This window comes from Notolabrus celidotus, chromosome 16, assembly GCF_009762535.1.
Source record: "Notolabrus celidotus isolate fNotCel1 chromosome 16, fNotCel1.pri, whole genome shotgun sequence".
Taxonomy (NCBI): domain Eukaryota; kingdom Metazoa; phylum Chordata; class Actinopteri; order Labriformes; family Labridae; genus Notolabrus; species Notolabrus celidotus.
The window spans coordinates 22692600-22712407 of record NC_048287.1 but is presented as its reverse complement, the minus strand read 5'-3'; the positions used below and the strand labels follow the sequence as shown (position 1 = coordinate 22712407).

Sequence of the window (19808 nt, the reverse complement as noted above, 5' to 3'; positions counted from 1 at the left end):
ACATTTACAATCTGTAATTACCTGTGTCTTTGTGTAAACAGACCCTGAAATATCTGGTACCCCTGTGTTGCTTGACGTTACAGAGACTCCTGCAGAGACAGAGGAGACAAGAGACATATTTAGTCCAAAGCCTGGAAAGCAGAGCGTGTCAAGGATGACCGACCAAACAAACCATGCCCAGCCACATGTTTATAGAAAGGCTCTACCCGGCATCATCAACTTATTCTATGATTACATGAAAACATGTCGTATCAAAGTATCAGAGACTTAAATTAGAAGCCTGGAAATGTCACATCTATGTCAGCTTAAGTCATAGATGATTTCAGGAGAATATCCTCTCAGTGAGGACTGCAGAAAAAAGTAAGAGCGAGAAGATGAAGAGGGATGAAATGAAGAGAAGAAGGAGAGGTGAGAAAGATGGTGTGGCAGCGTATCAGTCCCAGTCAGCCACAGTGGTGCATATCGGACTGTTTCTGGTGGTTACTGCTGTGGTTGATCTGGCACACACTGACCCCCCTGGAGCGCCATAGAGATGCAAAACAGGGTCAAGTGGAGTTCTCAAACACACACACATACACACACACACACAGACACACTGAACATGAAAGACTCATGCTTTCAAGGATCAGTTCTAGTGCCAACCACACAGCAAAACGTTAGTGTCTTTAAGTCCCTAGCATGAGATGAAAAGTGATCACATGAGGAAACCATGCTATAGCTAGTGCATGACACATCTAACAAATCATTCGACCTCCTACTGCTCCATCTTTGTTTACTGCTTGTGATTAGGGATGCACTGATCCTATCCTGGTATCGGATATCGGCCAGATCGGACTCAAAAAGCTAGATCAGTTGTCGGTGATAAGGCGCCGAAATATAGTGCCGATCTATATGGCAAATCTATTCATCTCAGTTCTATGCTTCGTCTGTGTTTACAACAGCCTTGTGCGTCTCCTACGTCATCAGTGCCAGCCGGTCTGTGCATTTTGCCCGGTGGAGCATGATGGAGGATAACTTCAGAGGCCCTGCAGTTTAGGTGCATGTCACGCTTCTTTTGCTAACAACTCCCCCGGAAACTTGCAACATGTGCAGCGGTAATGTTTGGACGGATGGCAGTTGCGCTTAAAAATATAATGGGAGCCCAAAGGAAGAAGTTTACGTCAGCTGTAGCCTACTGCAAAGAAGCAAGAAACCTTCTATTAATGGATTCAAAGTGTGAAAAAACAGACAGGTTATTGGATTTAATTGTTCCGGATCCTTGAAATAAAGGGATTCCACCCTCTGGTTTAGCACTTGGAACCAAGGTACAGTTCACCATCATGTAAATAATGTTTCTGACACTGCTCTGCCTGAACCCCAGCCTACCTGAACATGTCTTATCCACTGCTGAGGTTTACAGTTGAATTGTAATATTAGATGGTTATGAAGATTAACTCACCAAACTGCTGGTACACATTTATAATCTCTTGAATAATTATACTGCCAGTTTAAAAATGTTTATTTTATTTCGGTTTAAAAAGTCAGAAAAGCCTGAAGTTTCCAAAACAAGATTCTTAAGTTTTATCTTCACATTAAGGAATAGAGATTGTTAAATCAATACCGGGATCGGATAGTATCGGCAGATACCAAAGCCCAGGTATCTATATCGGGACCAGGTATCGGGACCGCAAAAGTAGGATCGGTGCATCCCTACTTATAAGCAGAATCCATTTGTTTTTAGAAGGAACGACCTCTAAGAGTGATCAGCAACAAGTGCAAGATTTTGTACAGTGAGAAATTAAGTTTCTATTGTAGTACATTTATAGTCTGACCAAGTCTCAGCAGGCTCTGGTGTATGCAGAAAAAAAGCCATTAACTTCAGTAGGAGGTATGAATCAGAAATGAATGTTCTTACCTCCTTTCAACAACGAGCCACTTAGAAGTTCTTTCCCTCTCCTCAAAAGGAGACACCTGACAAAGCTTGCATTTTTACTTCACAAATCTGAATGTGGATCTTGTTATTTTGCTACACTTGAGATCCATTGATTGCAAGTACCTGTCTATCTTTTACTGCTGATTTAAACCAGAGTGAAGACTCTGTGCAACCTACCATTAACAGCAAAACTGAGACTCTGTAGTAGGTTTTGGGGGATTATTTTGCACATCATTATCAATTTCAAAGATGCTAATTCCTGTATAGTGCTGTTAGTCTAAACATTGTTATTTTTGAATTGGTAACATTTTGGTAACACTTCCTGCACAGAGTGAGTCTAAGTTGAAGCTACTGAAGCGTCTGTGTTTTATGAAACTGGTCAGGGAGACTAAACAAGCAGGAGACAAACATAACAAAATGCCATTATTCCAAACCAACAAGGTGCATGTCTGCAAGAGCAACAATCAGATGAATCCAAAAATCCAATCATATGTACATAGCACAGCATTGTTTGATCCAGTGATAGTGATATTTTGTTACCCGCTTCACCCACCAGGCTGCGAAACTTGATACTCTGGAGAACGACACACCAGCATGACGACATGAATGAAGAGCAAGCTACACAGAGAGAAACCAGGACAGCTTCCACCAGAGAAACTCATCACTTCAGGGAAGCCACATTCTTTGTGACCAGCCCTGTTTTTGACTCTAGAAAAGATAATTATGCTGCGTTTGTATTGAGAATATTCCAAACCAGATTGGAGTGATGATGAGTTTCCCTGGAGGAGAAGAGGTAACACAAAGAATGGCAGACGAGGCTTGTAAGAGAGGCAGGCTGCATGGGGCTGTCTCAAAGCGGATGTATTGTGACTGTTCAGCTCATCAGCAATGAGGCGAAGGAACGAGAGCAGAAAGGGGGAGAATGATGATTGGTGACACAAGGAGGAAGACGGGAGGGACAGGGTTTGTTTTTTCTTTTAATTATCCTTTTCTTGTTTTTTAATCTGGCATGTGGCGGCACTCACCGACTCCAGGCCCGGTGACAGAGCTGGCTGGCTTGTTTTGCGCAGAAGCGGCGGCGTTCACGGCAGTGCCGTATCCGCCTTTACAGAAATCCCCACTCCCTGAAGCCTGGCCCACATCCTCATAGCCTGCAACAGTCAGACACACAGCCGCAGCCCACAGCGTTAGACACACCAGGCAGGGGAAGCAGACCTGCCTCAGATAGCCGTTGCAAATTATACACGGCGTTCTGTTTGAAACTGTGCACCAAACGGACGGGTTTGACCACATTATGAAAATGCAGATAGTGTCAAGTCCACCAGAGAGCATGCTGAACTGATACAGAATACTCCACTGCAAACATCTGAACTTTGACACCAAATGCATTGTCCTGTGTGGTGAAGCCTGTCAATCCGGTACAGCAGGGTGGGTCAGAATCAACGCCAACATCATTTGCAAGTACTATCTGAGCCAGGTCTGAAGGGGAGGTGGTGGGGGGTAGTGAGGGGGCAGGCAGGGTGTGTGTGGGTGGGAGGGGAGGGGTTGGAGAGTGAGCTTGAGTCGGGTGATGGCAGAAAGCAGCAGATGGTGCAGCTTAGAGCAAATAGGTGTTGCACATGGGTGGATATTGAGCAATGAATTTAAGTATGAAAACAAAAACTCATGTAGGAAACCCCTGGTAAAGCAAATCAATGTGATAAAGTGAGCAGGTACCAGAAAGCCACTGGGAAGAATATGAGACTGTTGAAGGGAAATGTGCTCTAAGGAGAGTCCTATGGCTGGATGATGGGTGCTCCATTTGCTGATGTGTTACAGGTGGATGTGATGCGATGTGGTGGAGGGTGAACTCACTTTCTGAAAATGAACAAAGCAAGCTATGGAAGACAGCAGGAGACCCATAATCTAACCCCTCTCTTATATAAACCCATAGAGCCAGGTGCCGCTGTGCAAACCTGTCATATCTTCTCCGCTGGGTTTAAACGGCAGACCCGTTTATTTCAACACGAGAAGCCATTCAATCAAAAGTGACATCTGCATGATCGGGACACGTCCCTCGCATTTCAAAGAAAACTGAGCACAAGATGCAGATGAATCTCCAAAATCAGACAACTACACCTCAGCATTACTCATGCTTCAGCTCGTGGTTTACATTGGAGGTCAGTAGTTCACGCCGTTAACACCGAGCATCGTGTTTATGTTTGCTGATGTCGCAGAGATCGAGGCCAGACAGTGTGCTCTCCACACCGATGAGGAATCAATGGGAGAGAATCAGCGTTGAATTACTGGTGTTTCAGTATGCAGGGCAGGATCCGTACGACCCTTTCTTAAACATGCCACTTTAAACGAAGTTCAGTGCCTCACCAGTGCTATATCCATGGGATCCGTAGCCACTCGCCTGCTGGAAGGGTGTGGCTGATGCATTCACGCCGACATTCACTCCGTGCTGTTTTGACGAGGTAGGAGCCACCTGGATAGGAATAAGACAACAGCCTGTTGTGTTACCATCGTACAGTAACAAAAGATTATCCATCCTTTTGTTGCATAGTTTTACAAATAGTGTACCAGTTAAAATCCTGCTCCTGCTCCAAACTCAATTTCCTTACAACGTAATAAAGAAGCTTACTTTGACATTGAGAGCAGAGCAGGACACTAGAGGTGCTTTTTGATCGCAAGAATCAGGGTCTAAATTTAGTTAGGTGGTTAAGAAAAGTCCCTGCTTTGTGGGTGGTACTTTCATTAGGTCCAGGAACTTTGGGGGGCGGGGCCTGCAATGCGGAATGTTTCTGATTGGTAGAGTATCGCTGGACTTAAGATGGTTTTAAAGCAGTGTTGAAACGGTTTGCTAGGTCTTGTCTCCTTTCAAGTGTTGATTCAGTAAATCCATCTTCAAATAAATAAAGCATGATCTAAAACCGCACCATTTGAATCTCCTCCACGCTTACGGCCCTTTTCCACCAGCCCGTCTTAGCCCTACTCTACTCGACTTGACTCGACTCTACTTGGTATGTGTTGCGTTTCCACGGGCGGGGTACCTCGTGTCAGATACCAGTTTTCGTCGACGGACTGCCGGCCACTGATTGGTCAGAGAATGTCTTCACCGAAGAGTCATGAGCCAGGGCCCAACACAGGAATCAAACCCGCCTATCTTTCTGCTTCTATGGTGTCATCTTTGTTGAGTGGTCTTCGTCTTTGTCTTGGTGCCCTCAGCTGGTCACCTTAATGCACCTTAATTAAAGACATACAGTTCTCTATGTATTTAAATGTCCTCACCGGAAACACAGCAGGTCCGTACTGGAAGGTATTGGGCAGGCCCGGCATGCCAGTGTAGTAAGGGAGGCTTGTGTAGCTGTAGCCGGGCGGTAATGCAGGGTTAAGGAAGGGCTGCTGTGTGGTGTGATGCGTCTGCGTCTGGTTCTGCTGCGTCTGAGCCAATGTGGTGGCTGGAGCTGGGGACGAGGCGTCACCTCGACCAAACTTCGATAAGTCGCCTGCAGAGAGTGAGAAGAACAAAGTGAGAAGATTTTCAAGCATACCTGCTCTGGATGGAAAAATCTCAACTGGCTGTTGCAAAAAAATATTGTTCTATCCCGACTATATATGTGTGATCAAGCATCACTTTTAAAAACCTCAATGGGTGGCTTCAATTTTACTAACAGCCATATAAAGAAAACACTCATTGCTATACCACTTGACTTTTTGGAGGAACATTGTATTATAACAGGTCCATGTCAAATGTTTCTTCAAGAAAGCTCATATAGATTCTTCAATGTGCAGCTAAGACTGTGTCAGCTCCCGTTTAAACCATCATTGCTCACCAGAGTAAGGGTTGCTCGTCAGGCCGCCCTCTCTGCCAGTCAGTGCTGTGGTGGGAGTTGCAAAGGGGATGCTGTAATAATCCTGAAAGGGGAAAACAAATATTGAGTATACATTTTAAAAATACATGCTTTAAAGGTACAGAGTTGTTACTGTGTTATCTACAGCAGCTCTTTGGGACTTATCACACACACAAATCTCACCAGCGGTATTCTTGTCTGCAGCATTTGTAGGTCATCATAGCCGTACACCTGAGGCTGAAATGGAGAGAGAAAATTGTGTTACCATGATACGTTTATAAGATCAACTCAACTGATTGTGCAAAAAACTGCCTGAACCATTGGCAGGAACCTACAGGGTAGGCGTGCAGTAGTCCTGGGGCCATGATGTATGGGTTGGGCAGTAGAGGGGGCACTCCAGGTGGCAGGTTTGGAGGTGCTTTCCCTGTATACACAAGAGAAAGACATACACAACATTGAAAACAGGCATTCATTTTAGGGGTAGACAATATGTCCTTAAATTAATGTTACAGTATTTTTCTTAACTTTCTCTGGTGATGATATTTTATATCGTGGTATTACAAAGTTAAAAGGGGATGAGGCACATGAATGCATGCTCAGTCTAGCGGTATCTTCTACCTGAATCTGTGTGATCTAACTTTTTGCTCCTCTCCTGCTTCCCTGTTTGTATTTTTAGACATCTCCTGTTTGAGTTGTGTTGAGCTACGACTGCTGAAATCATGCCATTTCCTGACATGGCTGTTTCAGAATAAAGGTGTTTCAACATAACTGGGAACTTTTATTGCGCAGAATATGTCAGGAAAAAAATGATCTTTCTACTGATTGGTCTGTGCTTGTGTCTCACCTGAGGATGCTGCGGAGCCTCGTGCGGACGAGGAAGCTGAAGAAGGAATGGCTGAGGCTGCCGTGGAGAGTGAAATTGTGGCGGCGGCTGCAGCTGGAGCACCCATTGAGGCGGCGTTGAGTCCCATGGCCAAACTGCTGACAGGGCCGAGGCCTGAGGGAGCTGAGACCGTTGCGGAGCCCACTAAGGGGGCCTGAGGGCCGCCTAGCGACACCTGTGCTGCAGCAGCCACGGAGGAAGAAGAGGAGGGGACTGATGAAGACTGCACAGCTGAGACAGAGGAGGGGAAGGAGGAAGAGTGCAGGCTGGAGTCGCCATCTACGCCGGGATGCTGCAGAGATGGAAGGAAGAAGATAAAGGATGCGGTTAGGATTGATTGGATTAAATTTCCATTAGAGTGAATCAACATCTAATGTGTCTGTCTGGAAATGCAGCTTCTTTAGTGCTCAGAGAAATGAGAGTATAAACTCCACAGTATAAGCAAGTAGAGATAACTCATACTTCCTTTCTGGTTCAGTTTCTCTCAGTGGTCTTCACATAGGAAAGAACAATAAACCAGATCCTTGTGATAGATTCTCACAGAAAAACAAGATGAACTTACCAGTAAGCTCGAGTTGGATGTCCGGACTGAAGATGAAACTAGGCTGTTCTGTTGTGATGGGTGCGAGCTGTAAATATGACAGCAAGGTTCAGAGTATATCTCACATGTCACCAAATCACCCAACATCTATGAAAACTAATCCCCCACAGATTTTGGTCAACGAAGATACTCACTCATTTCCTGGTTTATTAAGAAAGTTAATTTAGCCACAACTCACTTGTTGTGCTGAGGAGGGGGGATGGTGCTGGGAGGCATGTCTTCACTGTGCCCCAGAGCGCTAAGGGATGTCTGATTGGATGCAGTCAGCATGGAGGCGGGGCCTGAGCTGCTGTCAGTCAAAGTGCCCATGTTGGAGACGCACGCCTGCGAGGCCGAATCAGAGGCCGCTTTGACTGCAGAGCCTGCTGCAGCTGCAGAGAGACAGAGAGAGAGAGATCATAAATTGTGAGTTGATAAGTTTCGTGTTGCAAATGTTTGCGACTATTTCAACCATGATTTAAATAAAATAACTATATAAGGAGACACTCACCTTCCGCGGCTTGTGTTGCTTGTATTGAACTATAGCCATTCTGTAAAAACAACAATGAGAGTGAGCTCACAGGTGTCTATGGAATCAGGTCATTAATAAGAAGAAGTTGAAGGGGTGTTGGCTCTCTTAATAATCACCAGAGTTAAGGGTTTAGCATCAAATCAACAGGACACTCTTTAAAAGGTTTTTTAAACCTTAATAGTTACTGCAAATAATTGAACATTAAAGAAGGGTTTGTATATTTAATAAGACATGTTGTCCACACCAGCCACTCCTCAGAGTATCATTTTAGGACGATAACATGCAAAAATAATGAAATAAAAATAAAACAGAAAGAGAAAAAAAGGGATGGTGGTCGGTTGTTACCTTTGGCTGCAGGTCCTTCTGAGGGGAGGAGGAGACGGAGGGAGGGTAGCGCCGTGTCTGAGCAGCTCTCTGATCGTACAGGTCCATCTGGCTGGAGTTGGAGAGAGCTGCAGCTGATTCACTGCAGAGCGGAAATGAAGTCAATGAGATGAGTTTGACTGTGTAAATGAATGAAAATTGCTGCTCTGACTTATGAAGTGTTTTATTGAGACAATAAACCAACCGAAGTTAATCGACATGGATCTCCTAAAAAACGGATCAATTTCCAGCCATAACTAAATAGTATAAATATTACTGCATAATATTCTCCTGACACATATCTTAAAAAGGGTGAGAAATATGTTCTGCAGTCAAATTAAAATCCCTCTCTTGATCTGTTCAGTGTTTAAGAAACGGTCTCTTCACCTCCACAACAGCACAGTTGTTAAAATGCAGGAACATCTCTGCAGTGTTGTATCACACGTGAACGAACCTGCTTGGACTCGTGTAGAGGCTGTTCTGAACCTGGTTGGCTGGGATTGCGGATGTGGGGGCGGACTCGTACTCTTGTAGAACTGGCTCGGACCCAAACTGCAGCGCTCCAAACTGCAGATTGAGGCCTGAGATGTCCGTCGAGCCAGGCATCTCCACCGCCATCGCCGGAATCTGAGAAGGATTAAGGGCATTTATAGACTTAGCCAGGACAGTTTGAGTCTGTTAGAAGCAGCCCTGAGTCAAGACCTTACATCCACGCATGGTGCAATTATATAAACATGAGCTTTTGAAACATCCCTCTCATTATTTAAATGAAAAGTTGATCACACTGTCAGACACAAAAACTGTTGATGCATGGAGTGGTTTAAAATAAATATGAAGGTTACCTTTGTTGAGATAGAAGTCCTTTTCTTCTGCTGTTTTAGTTTGTGTTGCTGCAGAGGAAGAGGACTCTGGGCATCTGAAGAACTAGGGGACACTTGTTGACCTAGAGAAGGAACTGCTGCCATTTTAGGGAGAGCGGAAGCAGGCGGAGGCACTGCATGGGGCGAGGATGTTGTTTGTTGGGGTAAGGAAGAAGACGAGGAGACAGGGGAGGAAGGAGGCAGGCCTTTGTCCTGCAGGAAAACATCCAACATGGACGAGGATGAGGTGGCGGCTTGGTAGGGCTGCCGCTTTGTAAAGGGTGAATGAACTGAAGACTCCGGCTGACTCTTCATATCTGGGATAAGAGAGGGAACATGTGTAACTCCTGTGAGCATTCAACAGATGGATTCAGTAAGAAGAGTTATTAAGGTCATCATATCTCACCATATTGTCCCAGTGAGGCAGCACTGGTGTCCCAGGATGAAGGCGCTGTGTTGGGAGGTCCGGTCTGAGAGTGCTGGGCCGCCAGCTGGGCCAGAGCCTGGGCTGTTTTATACTGTTCCAGGAACTGGGAGCCAGTGGTCCCCGTGCTCGCGCCTTTGGGGTCCCCCACATCCCCGAAACCCTTGTTCAGCATGCTGACCTGCAATGATGGTAGATTGTGACACACTGTTATCCCAATAATACGAGTTTGATGCCACACTGGTGTCATAAAAGTGTTAGTGCACACAATTTTAAAATGCACTTGTATGTATATGTGTATGTATATGTATGTGTATGTGTATGTGTATGTGTATGTGTGTGTGTGTGTGTGTGTGTGTGTGTGTGTGTGTGTGTGTCTGTCTCACCATGCTGTGCTGGGGGTACGGGGTGCTGGAAGAGGTTTGGGAGAGGGGCACCCCTTGCTTGGAGTTGCTGAAAACCAGTGACTGGGACAAGGATGGTGGCTGGGTGGCCTCCATCGGGGGATTTTCTGTCTCTGAGGAGGAGGACGGGGGAGTCTTCCCCAGGAGCACCGCGAGGTCAATCCTAACCAAGGAGAAGATATGAATTATTGATTAATGATTGATATTACTATGAACAAGATCAAATCTTTCACATTTGAACCTTTGGTGTCAGCAACCTTCATTTTATCGAACTAAATTACCAACATTCAGCCCCCTTGTATCTTCAACTTGTATAACAAAAGGTCAGAACGACAATATATTGCCATACTGATATTTTGTCCTACTCCTATAGTTAACCATCATATTCACATTTTGAGGTTTGAGTCAGAAAGACTTTCTTTTCGGCAAAAACTTGCCACAGTCTCTGCAAACATTGCAGGTTTCTTTGTCCATTTCACAAACTCAAGGAAAACACTGACATTTAAACTATTCCACACACAGCCCAACGTGGCATGCTCTAATAAAGGAAACCCTGCATGAGTCAGGCTAATGAATAAGTGCCCCACCTTTGTCCTTTGGTAATGGTAACATTCTCTTGAGGCATAGGCATGGAGGCAACACTGGAAGCTGTGAATATCTTGGTTTCTGAAAGCTGCAGAGGAAACGAGAGGAAGAAATTAAAGAATGAATAAACATGTAGATTAGAAAAGGGATGCAGTCTATCTTTAGTTAAACTGTGCTAAAATCTATTTTAACTTTGGATTTTCTTTAGAAGTGCTTTCAGAATGTTAAATTTAGAGCTAAAAGAGTAGAATGAATTGAAGTCCAGACAACACTCACATCCTCATTCCAGTCCTCAGTGCCCCACTCCTCTGTGGCAGTCCTCCAGGCACCTACGAGTCAAAGAGAGAGGTTCAATGCTATGGAGGTGGACAGAGAGAGCTTTAAACAGAATAAGGGAAGCAAGGAGAAAAAAGAAAGAAAAAAGAAGGCGTACCAGGAGCAGAGTCAAACTTCGGTGGGTAATTTGTTCCGTCTCCTGCTGCGTATTCCAACCCTGCAAACAAAGAGATCAAAAGGTGAGGAGATCAAAGTTGAATCGAATGAAAAAGATGATTATACTTTCTTCACCTGGACACAGACCAGAGGAAAACCAAACATTGGGTATTTTTTAAAAAGTGTGCATGCTTTGAGTTTATATAACTGAAGCATCCTGCGTCTTTACCACGGGACGCTGAACACCATATTGAATTGTTTGGATGCTAAACAGATGCCTCTTTGATAAGATTACACTCTTTTTATTGGAGGGCGACCTCGGTGTATAAATTCACTTACTCGCTCCCTCCTCCACTTCCACGCTTCCTGTGTTGTTCCAGGTGCTGCCCCCTCCATAGTTCTCTTCTGTCTGGGCTGGCTCCGCATAGTCAGCAGGGTTGAAGGTTCTAGGGAAGAGAGCGAAGAGATGGTTGAGTTGAGAATGAAATTGAAGTTTCAGTGCCCACACCACAGATATACACTTACAAAAAAAACAAGTCTATTTTTTATTTTTTAACTTACCAACTACAGATCAAAGCTTTTATATTGAGCTATCAGCCCTGTCTGAATGGACCCCAGCACTACTGTTAACATCATTACGCTTCAATCACACTTTAGAGTGGAGTGAGTGGGGTTGTGTTAAGAAGACAGAGAGAAGAAATGATAGAAGACTGAAGTTTGTTTAATTAAGACATGCAAATAAGAGCGTTTAAGCTTTTCATACTGTTTTTGTTTGCCCTCCACAACTCTTTCCTGGGTCTGCCTGTCTTTCGTGAACCTGACACTTCTGTGTATGCAGAGAAAATAAAAGCTGCTGCAACCTAGCAACATGATGAGGTGCAACGCTTTTCTTTTTGAGTCGAGCTGAGCCGAGCCACTTTCAGTTTTTGTCATAACAATCTGAGGGCACTGAAGGCGTGTGTGAACAGATTTTTACATCAGATTTCAGGAAGCTCGCATCTGTTTCATGTCCTATTAATAGATGGAGAAGTAATACATTCTGTCATGGTACATCTGGCATTACATCATCCTGTTTTAGGGAACTAAAAGTGCACAGTTAAGTCGAGCAAGTGATGGCTTGATTGGGCAATTTGATTGGACCATTGACAAAAAGTATGTCCACCTCCACTACGGAGAGCTTCTTTCGGTTGAACTTTTACGTCACAAACCAAAACAACTGGCTGCATGTCAAACGTTGACACCTTTACAGCTCTGTAACTTTCATATGCTTTTCTTTTCAGCTATTGAGATGCACGTTATCTCTCAGGCTTATAGTGGTATCTGAAGGCAGATAACAACGCCGGCTTCCTTCTACGCATTTATGCACTTTGACTTCTGCATACAAACTATGGAGCCTGCAGAGACTGCCTTGGTCATATTGGGGCTGATTGAAGTGAATGCATGCAAGAGAAAATGGATCCCCAACTGCATTATCAAGGTCTGTTGGCCAGACTTATAAAAAAAATAAAACCGTTGACTTTGTGTGATTTTAGTTGGACTAACATGTTTAGAAATCCAGTTTTTGTCGGACTAACGCTATAAATAGATTTTTTTTTTTTTAACATCATGTACTGACAGACACACCAGAGGCGTTTCACTCACCTCTCACCGCCTGCAATATCAAATCTGGGCCCCTTATCAATCTGGCTTCAGAGGAAAAATAATGGCAACAATTACAAAACGCACAAAAAAGTTTTAGTATGACATAAATTTGTTGTTTTCAAACCACATCAGGAGCAACAGCGTAAGCAAAAGGCCTTTAATCTGCCTGGAACAAACACTCTGCACCTGTCAGTCACTCTATAATGCAAAGGCAAGCCAGTGAGCTTTTAGCCATGTGGGTAAACACACAGTTCAAGAAACTCAACTCATCAGAAACAATGCAGCCACAGACACAAAAACTGTCGCCTAGATTAGCAGAGTAAAGGCAGTATTGTTTTCATTAATGCTGGACAAAAAAAATGCACTTATACAAGCTAGAAGAACATCTCAGTCATTGCTTTCTTCAAATAAGTTCAATATGACTTCAGATAACACTTTTCTATCCTTTCTGCCAAGGTTTCAAATCTAAAAAGAAACACAAACAGTATACTCCATGGAGGCAGAGCAGTCAATGAGCCAAACAATACTGTTGCAAGGGAATACAACTGGCTTCATGATAAATGCAGCTCTCCCTTTGCACCAGGCTACATCAGTGAGGGGAGGGGTGCAGACGAGAGGCTAAAACTATTCTGGCTGTAATATCCACAATACTGCATGTTTCACAATCTGACTGACACTGATTCAAGATCAACACGTTGCTAATGTTTTGAGAGGAAACGTGGGGAGAGGAGGGCGGGGTAGACATGCATGAAGAGGTCTGTGAACACTTGTTTGTTTGGTGCTCTACACATTTTATGCAAAGCTCCTAATTGCAACCATTGTCTATAGTTTAAAGATGTTCTGTTAATGAAGGTTTTATCTTTTTTTCTATTTCTATTGTACTGTGTTACACATTTGTGTCTGATTCTGATCACTGATAGCAATTATTCAAGGTTTTATCGACGTAACAATCGATTCTTTTCTGTTTTTTGGTGGAAAGACAAAACAAATACGCATTTTTAAAAAGAGCTGGTATTGCTTTTCGCAAAGTTTTATTCACTTTTGCCTTATAGTCACTTTACAGACCAGTCATTTTTGCATGAGCCAGGTTAACGCCCTGACAAAGCATTACATTTAATGGCAGTAGACCCCACCCCTACAGGTGGTAACGGCAGGATTACCGCACCTGTTAGGCTGTTTAAAGGATGCCGGACATTGTGCTTATGAGTTCGTTTTTCTTGATCTTCTCTCAGTCACACTGGTCCCGCTCGCCATGTTTATTGTTGTTTGTGCGTAGTAGGCATGCCCAATTCAAATTTGTTAGATCTGGGTTTTCCAGGAGATTCCCTGGACATATGACGTTTTTCCACCAGCCTCGCTTTCAAGGTGCAATTAGTTAATTGGCTAATTATTTGCAGTCGTGCATGCGGCTAATGCTGCGGCCAAATGGGCCGTTCCATAACGGTACGTTAAGACTAATGGTCCCGTTTGTGTAAAGGCTGGACGTGCATACGGGCCCTGACCTTGAACGCATCATAATGTAACCTTATGTCACCTTATTCACTTAGCCAACTAGGTTTTATCCTGCAGATTTCAACATTCGATTGCTATTTTTAACTTACGGGACTTGCTGCAAAGTTTGGGTGTGCTGACCATGGCTACTCTGATTGGAGGAGGGGAATAACTGTCCCACAGCAGCCTGAGCTGAGTTTTTTTCAACCCTAATAGAGTCAAAGGTGTTGCATTTTGGTTCAATCTGATAAACAGCACTGATGTGCTTGGCTTTGGAGGTTGAGTTTCCCTCAAGCAAGAGGATATTTTGCAGCATTAGTTGTATTGTGCTTCTTCCTTATCATTTACTTTGGTGAAATGAGAAAAAAGAACACCAGGATTCGTAACCGTTTACTTTGATACCCTGTGGCTTGAATTTTGATTTGTATGTTTGTGCTCAAATAATTAGACTTAAATGACATGACTTAAGTCGAGATATGATGTTACATTGTAGGGCTCAATAGACTCAATAACAGCCAAGCTCTATAATTATTGTGTTTTTTTAAATGCAGAACAGGGTCCTTAATAAAGTTTAGCATCGATTCCCATTTCTTCTGGGTTGAGGGATTTGAATTTCTGATGATCACAAATGTTCCATGTGAAGTGAGAATTAAAACATTAAAAAACCTGTAAATCTGTCCTCTGAACACAGTTAAAATCTGCTGAGGACAACTTGTGTCATTATAGTAATAATAAAGTTGTGTCATCAGTCGTTCTTAATGATTCTGGTTTTATTCAACTTCCATTTTCCAGTTATTGTGTTTATCTGGTGGCATCCTCTAGCCAGTATTTCACATCAAACTAATAACAGTACTTCCATTTTTCTCCCACGCTCCTCTCGATGTTAGAATAAGAGAGTCAATTTGTCTCTAAGACTTTTGGCACAGAGATGTTTTCTGTATCAATTAGCTATTTTTTTTGCTGAGGAAATAAAATAATATCTGCCGTCTTTGGCTGAAACTCAACATTTATGAGTATTGAGTTTTTAATCAATATTCCATCAACTCCTCAGAGTTTAACAACGAGTCTCTTTAATCAGCTTAGTGTGAGAGAGCTCACAGTGTTCACTTTGTTCGAGTCGGTTCATGCTGACAGTTTTTGCAGAACGTGTGCATGCAGGGTAAATGAGATACACGCCCCTGATGCAAACCCTCCCAATGACACCACCTTGTGTGCTTTTAAGGCTGCTCCCTGTAAGCTGTAGTGTAGGGCCTTATGATTTCCGCATTCACGGAATTGACCAATAAAAATTGTATCTACTGTTTAACACAGAATATCACGGAAATTTACATAATGTGACTGAAATGCTGTCATGAGTTTCGTAGTTTTTTTGCAGACGTAGCTGGTGTTTCTGGTGGCGGCTTCGACGTGTTGTTTAATTCGGGAGGGGTCGGGTGAGTGTTTGTGAGGAGATGCACGGGTGGTGCTACAAATAAGCCGTCCCCGGAAACATTTCCCCAGACAAACACTCCTTCTCCTCGTGATGTCACTGGGTGGTGGGAAACCTAAATGGAGAGAGATGGTACCTCACAAGGACTAGCTAGTCCTATTATTAGAATAATTGTCCTAAGGCAATCACTTATGATGAGCTGATGTTTACAATGTTAAAATGTTTGTTTACAAAGTAAAGTTCCATTCCACAACTCAGGTTTTATTCCTTGCTGCATCATTGCCTTGTTTTTTGATGCATTTTCTTCAATTACAGGTTGTTTTAAGAAGCACCTTTGTTACAAATAACAGACTGAAATTAAGTGTTGTGTTTACAGAAACAAAAAACTGATTGAGCACTTTGTGTTTTTCTTTTTCAAACAAAACAACTGAAACGGACTTGTGTTTACATTCAGTTATTTCTTTTACTTGAAACCATGTCAAATTGTAAGCACTTTGTACTTTATGTTACATTATGTTTTGACTTGAAATACTGGGCAAAATTGTGCAATGATGTGTCAATAAATTTAAGGATTTTTGCATATCATTAACGGACATTTTATTCACTGACACAAAAAGCACACACTATGTGGGGGAAAAATAAGTGTAAAGGGTAAAAAACGGAATTCTAAAAAAATTAAAATGGAAAAAACGGAATTTGGAAAATAAAATAAAACGGAATTTGGAAAAAAATAAAACGGATTTCATAGGGCCCTACTGTTGCAAACCCTCCCAATGACACCACCTTGTGTGTTTTAAGGCCGCTACTTGTAAGCTATAGTGCGTTACTTTTAAGCAGAGTTGTTAAAAACAACAGTTAAGCAAAGCTGCTAAACCGTGTGCTAGCAGCAGGAAGCAGAAGCAATCAGAGCGGTAGTGTTGTGTGAATCAGGGGTTAGTCAAGAGGAAAACAAATCAGCTAGCACTGCATGCTATTTAAGTGGAAAGCCTCAGTGTTCAGCTCAACAAAAACAAGCTCATCATGACAGTAGGAGACAAATCACATTGCAGATATGCAAGGCACGTCTGTGTCCATGCTCTATAGACTGGACGAAACTTTAGGACATCTTTGCTTCATCAGGAAAGACAATAAACCCAGTTTCCCGCTGTCTGCTCCTTTTGCATCCCTTCAGTCTGTTATCTACACACCTACTCTTTCAATACACACAGCAGCTTGTCCTGCCCCGCCTCCTATCGTTTCTCTCTGCCTGTATGTGTCTGATCATCAACAAGCATTAGTAGCACATTTCATAACGCCGCCCAAAAAACAACTCAGGAAATGTGACGACAGAAAGTATTAATGGCATGTCAGTCCACAACTAAGAGCGTCAACAACATCCGCAGCAACCCGCTCTGCAAAACTGATTACACTACGGTTTAAGAGGATTCATACTTCACATGAGACATTCACCTCAACCAGTACATTCATAGAAGGGAACTACTAAAGGACGTCTCTCTTGCAGATCATGTGAGGAGACTCGCAACATGTACGCAAGGGGAGAGAGTGAGCGATCGTCCACTAGTTTATCGACAGCAGAAGAGATCTACTTCAGATAAAAACAAGGTTTTAAAAATGCTGAAATAGTTGGAAAATATTAGTTATGGATATGTGCGTTCAGTCAACGAAATGACCAAATGTTGTGACCCTAGCCTGCACCAGAGTTCCTACTCAGCTCAAACATTCATATCTTTATTATTGTAGGCCTGAAATGCAGGTCATAAGTTGTGCCTGGAGCTCCAGTTGATGGCTACTGCCAAAGCTGTTATAATATAATGCTCTGAAAACACAGAGCAATGATTTCTAGCCATAAAGTTGCTGTGTGCACGATAACTCCAGCAAAATTCTGAGCAGAACACCACAACCCATTTACTCCCGCTCAGACGATGCCTTCTTCTTCTGAGATTGTTTTCTCAAACACTGATTTATGGCACCGTTTCAACAGCTTTGAAGTGAAAATTCAACTCTTTGTTTTAGTGGGAGTGGAGAGAACATTCAAGCCTCTCTCGGGAGGAAACCACTCAGCACTTAAATTTACTACTGAAGGCCACATCAGGCCACATGTACAGCTTCGGGGTTGAGGATTTAAAGATATAGAACTGCTGAGTAACATCGACTCTGGTCGCTCATCTTTTGGAGACCGATTTCCTCTATCAAGACGTCTACCAGTCAAGATGCGAACTCGTCTACCACCACACCAGTATCATTTACTGCACACATTGATACACAGAACAAGCCAAATGCAACAGGATTACGCTGCAGCCCGGGCCAGAGAGCAGAGCATTGTTGAGTAAACCAAACTGGTCCCTTCTTAGAGGATTTATCCAAATTTCACTCTCAATAAAATGTTTGGACACTGTGCACTCTCTGAGGAGGGATATTCGTCCCACACTGTTCCATCTCATTGGCTCACATACGTCCTCCCTCCTTTGGATTAAAGCTCAACAATAGGCTAGGGTCCTGCTCTCTGGTGACCATAGCAACAGGTAAAAGTGGAACAAAAGGGACTCTGGTTTTAGGCTACGCAGGTGTTCCCTTACCCCATGCCCTGCGCTGAAAATCTGCCTCCTCGCCGTCCAGATACTCCTGCTGAGACAACAAGAGACCAGTTTAGTCTCTTAATTTAACAAATTTGTACTAAAGAAGTAAAGCAGGTATTGGCAGATAAAAGTGTCCCTCCTTCCTTGTACATTCTGAGTTTGACCAAAAGGGGATTATGACCACTTACCAACCGTCCCTCTTCCTCTGCCTCTTCCCCTCCGGCCTCGCTCTGCACCTCGCTCCGCACCTCGTCCGGCTACTCCAGTCTTCCCTCCATCCAGGCCGTTCTCTTGACCTCGAACTTGGGTGAAGAAGAGAGAGGGAGAGGGAGGGGGAGAGAGAGAGAGAGAGAGAGAGAGAGAGAGAGAGAGAGAGAGAGAGAGAGAGAGAGAGAGAGGATTTGGAGATAAAATATATTAAACTTTAGAGAGAAGGGGGAGTTGAAAATGTGGTACTGTCTGATAGCAGAGGAAATCAAAAATAAAGATGAATTAAGAGTCATGCATGGAAACGCCTTATTTTACAAATGTGGAAGTGAGAAGCAAGTCCTTCATTCCAGCAATGGCTCAAAGATTTGGGGAAGGTTTTGCATGTGGAAAGACTGCGATACAAATTGGCTAACAGAGAAAACACTTTCATGAAATATGGAAGCCTCTTTTGGACAAATGGACGACCTCTTCCAACATACCTCCCTCTCAAGCCACCTCGCATTGCGCTTGAACTCTCCTAACAGCATCTCAGATGACACTTATCTTTTTAGAGCTGCCACCAACTCGTGTTGTAACACGCTGATGCTTACGTTTTATTTTGTTTTTTTCTTTCTCATATTGTATGACTGTATGACTCTTATATTTGTGCTGTAAATTTCACCACCTCAACTACTGTCAGCATTATAGCATCTTTCTCTTATTTGCTTATTTATTTCCTTAATTTTTGTCTTGTTTTATCTATGCCTAAAAATCAAGGGTCAAGTATGGAAACATGATCTTCAATGTTGAACGCTACTGAGTTGATGGATACTGCCTTGCAGAAACAACTCTTTTCTTTTGAAAATTCAAACAAGTTATCTACACTAAGGATGCACGATATTGGATTTTTTGCCGATATGCTGATATTTTCCAACTCATTTAGCCGATTACCGATTCCAATATTTTTTTTCCGCACACCTAATTGCAGAGATCATCAATTCTCTTCTGTTTTTTGAAAGCGTGCAGTATTATGGTGATACTCTTATTGCATGTTATGTAATATTCATTTCTTGTGCAAAATAAGAAAAATACCTAAAACTGCATATTTATTTATGACAATCGCTTTCAAACAAAATTCATACAAAAAGATACATCCTACTTAAAACTTGGATGATGCTCTCCCTGAGGCAATCATATCAATACCCACAACCAGGGAGAATTTGGCCAATTTCACATTTGACATAGTAAGTAAACCTAACCTCTGTTCACAGGGAACATGTGGAAAGTGCAACTGTACAGCAATTAAACCCAAATTAAATAAAATAGCTTACTCTTTGACAGTAAATGTGTCTAAATTAGTCAGCTACATGTACCTTACAGACTGCTGCTTAAATTCAAATTTAACTTAAAACATGAGCCCAACATGTGTGCAGCAGCCCATTATTTTATCGGTTAATTATATCGGCGGATATCGGCATGTTCGCCGATTTCCGATAGTTCCTTTTAAAGCCAATATCGGCCGATACCGATAATGTGCTGATAATATTGTGCATCCCTAATCTACACATTATTCATGTAAGCAAAGCTCTTTCTATCGCTACCTTATTTTAAAAGTCCAATTTTGATCTCTTACTAGGGTACTTTTATTTTGAAGGTGCAACAGCCAGATCT

At 42.9% G+C, this 19808-nt stretch overlaps 1 protein-coding gene across 16 annotated transcripts in view; it reads right to left on the bottom strand.

The window, feature by feature from the left end:
• Window positions 1-19808, bottom strand: part of ubap2l (ubiquitin associated protein 2-like) — a 32313-nt gene that overhangs the window by 3369 nt on the left and 9136 nt on the right. For 6 of the 16 annotated variants that reach the window (XM_034705636.1, XM_034705641.1, XM_034705635.1 and 3 more), the window contains exons 6-28: window positions 18137-18250; window positions 17949-17997; window positions 12453-12497; window positions 11151-11257; window positions 10813-10872; window positions 10656-10708; window positions 10382-10467; window positions 9777-9957; window positions 9373-9571; window positions 8949-9283; window positions 8561-8733; window positions 8089-8209; window positions 7723-7762; window positions 7411-7603; window positions 7194-7260; window positions 6593-6923; window positions 6084-6172; window positions 5932-5985; window positions 5731-5812; window positions 5186-5403; window positions 4277-4382; window positions 2938-3063; window positions 22-89 (exon numbers count right to left, since the gene is read on the bottom strand). In XM_034705636.1, the coding sequence (XP_034561527.1) occupies window positions 22-89; window positions 2938-3063; window positions 4277-4382; window positions 5186-5403; window positions 5731-5812; window positions 5932-5985; window positions 6084-6172; window positions 6593-6923; window positions 7194-7260; window positions 7411-7603; window positions 7723-7762; window positions 8089-8209; window positions 8561-8733; window positions 8949-9283; window positions 9373-9571; window positions 9777-9957; window positions 10382-10467; window positions 10656-10708; window positions 10813-10872; window positions 11151-11257; window positions 12453-12497; window positions 17949-17997; window positions 18137-18250 (2897 nt within the window). The remainder of the gene's footprint in view (window positions 1-21; window positions 90-2937; window positions 3064-4276; window positions 4383-5185; window positions 5404-5730; window positions 5813-5931; window positions 5986-6083; window positions 6173-6592; window positions 6924-7193; window positions 7261-7410; window positions 7604-7722; window positions 7763-8088; window positions 8210-8560; window positions 8734-8948; window positions 9284-9372; window positions 9572-9776; window positions 9958-10381; window positions 10468-10655; window positions 10709-10812; window positions 10873-11150; window positions 11258-12452; window positions 12498-17948; window positions 17998-18136; window positions 18251-19808) is intronic. The other 10 variants (XM_034705647.1, XM_034705648.1, XM_034705646.1 and 7 more) reach the window with 5 other exon arrangements.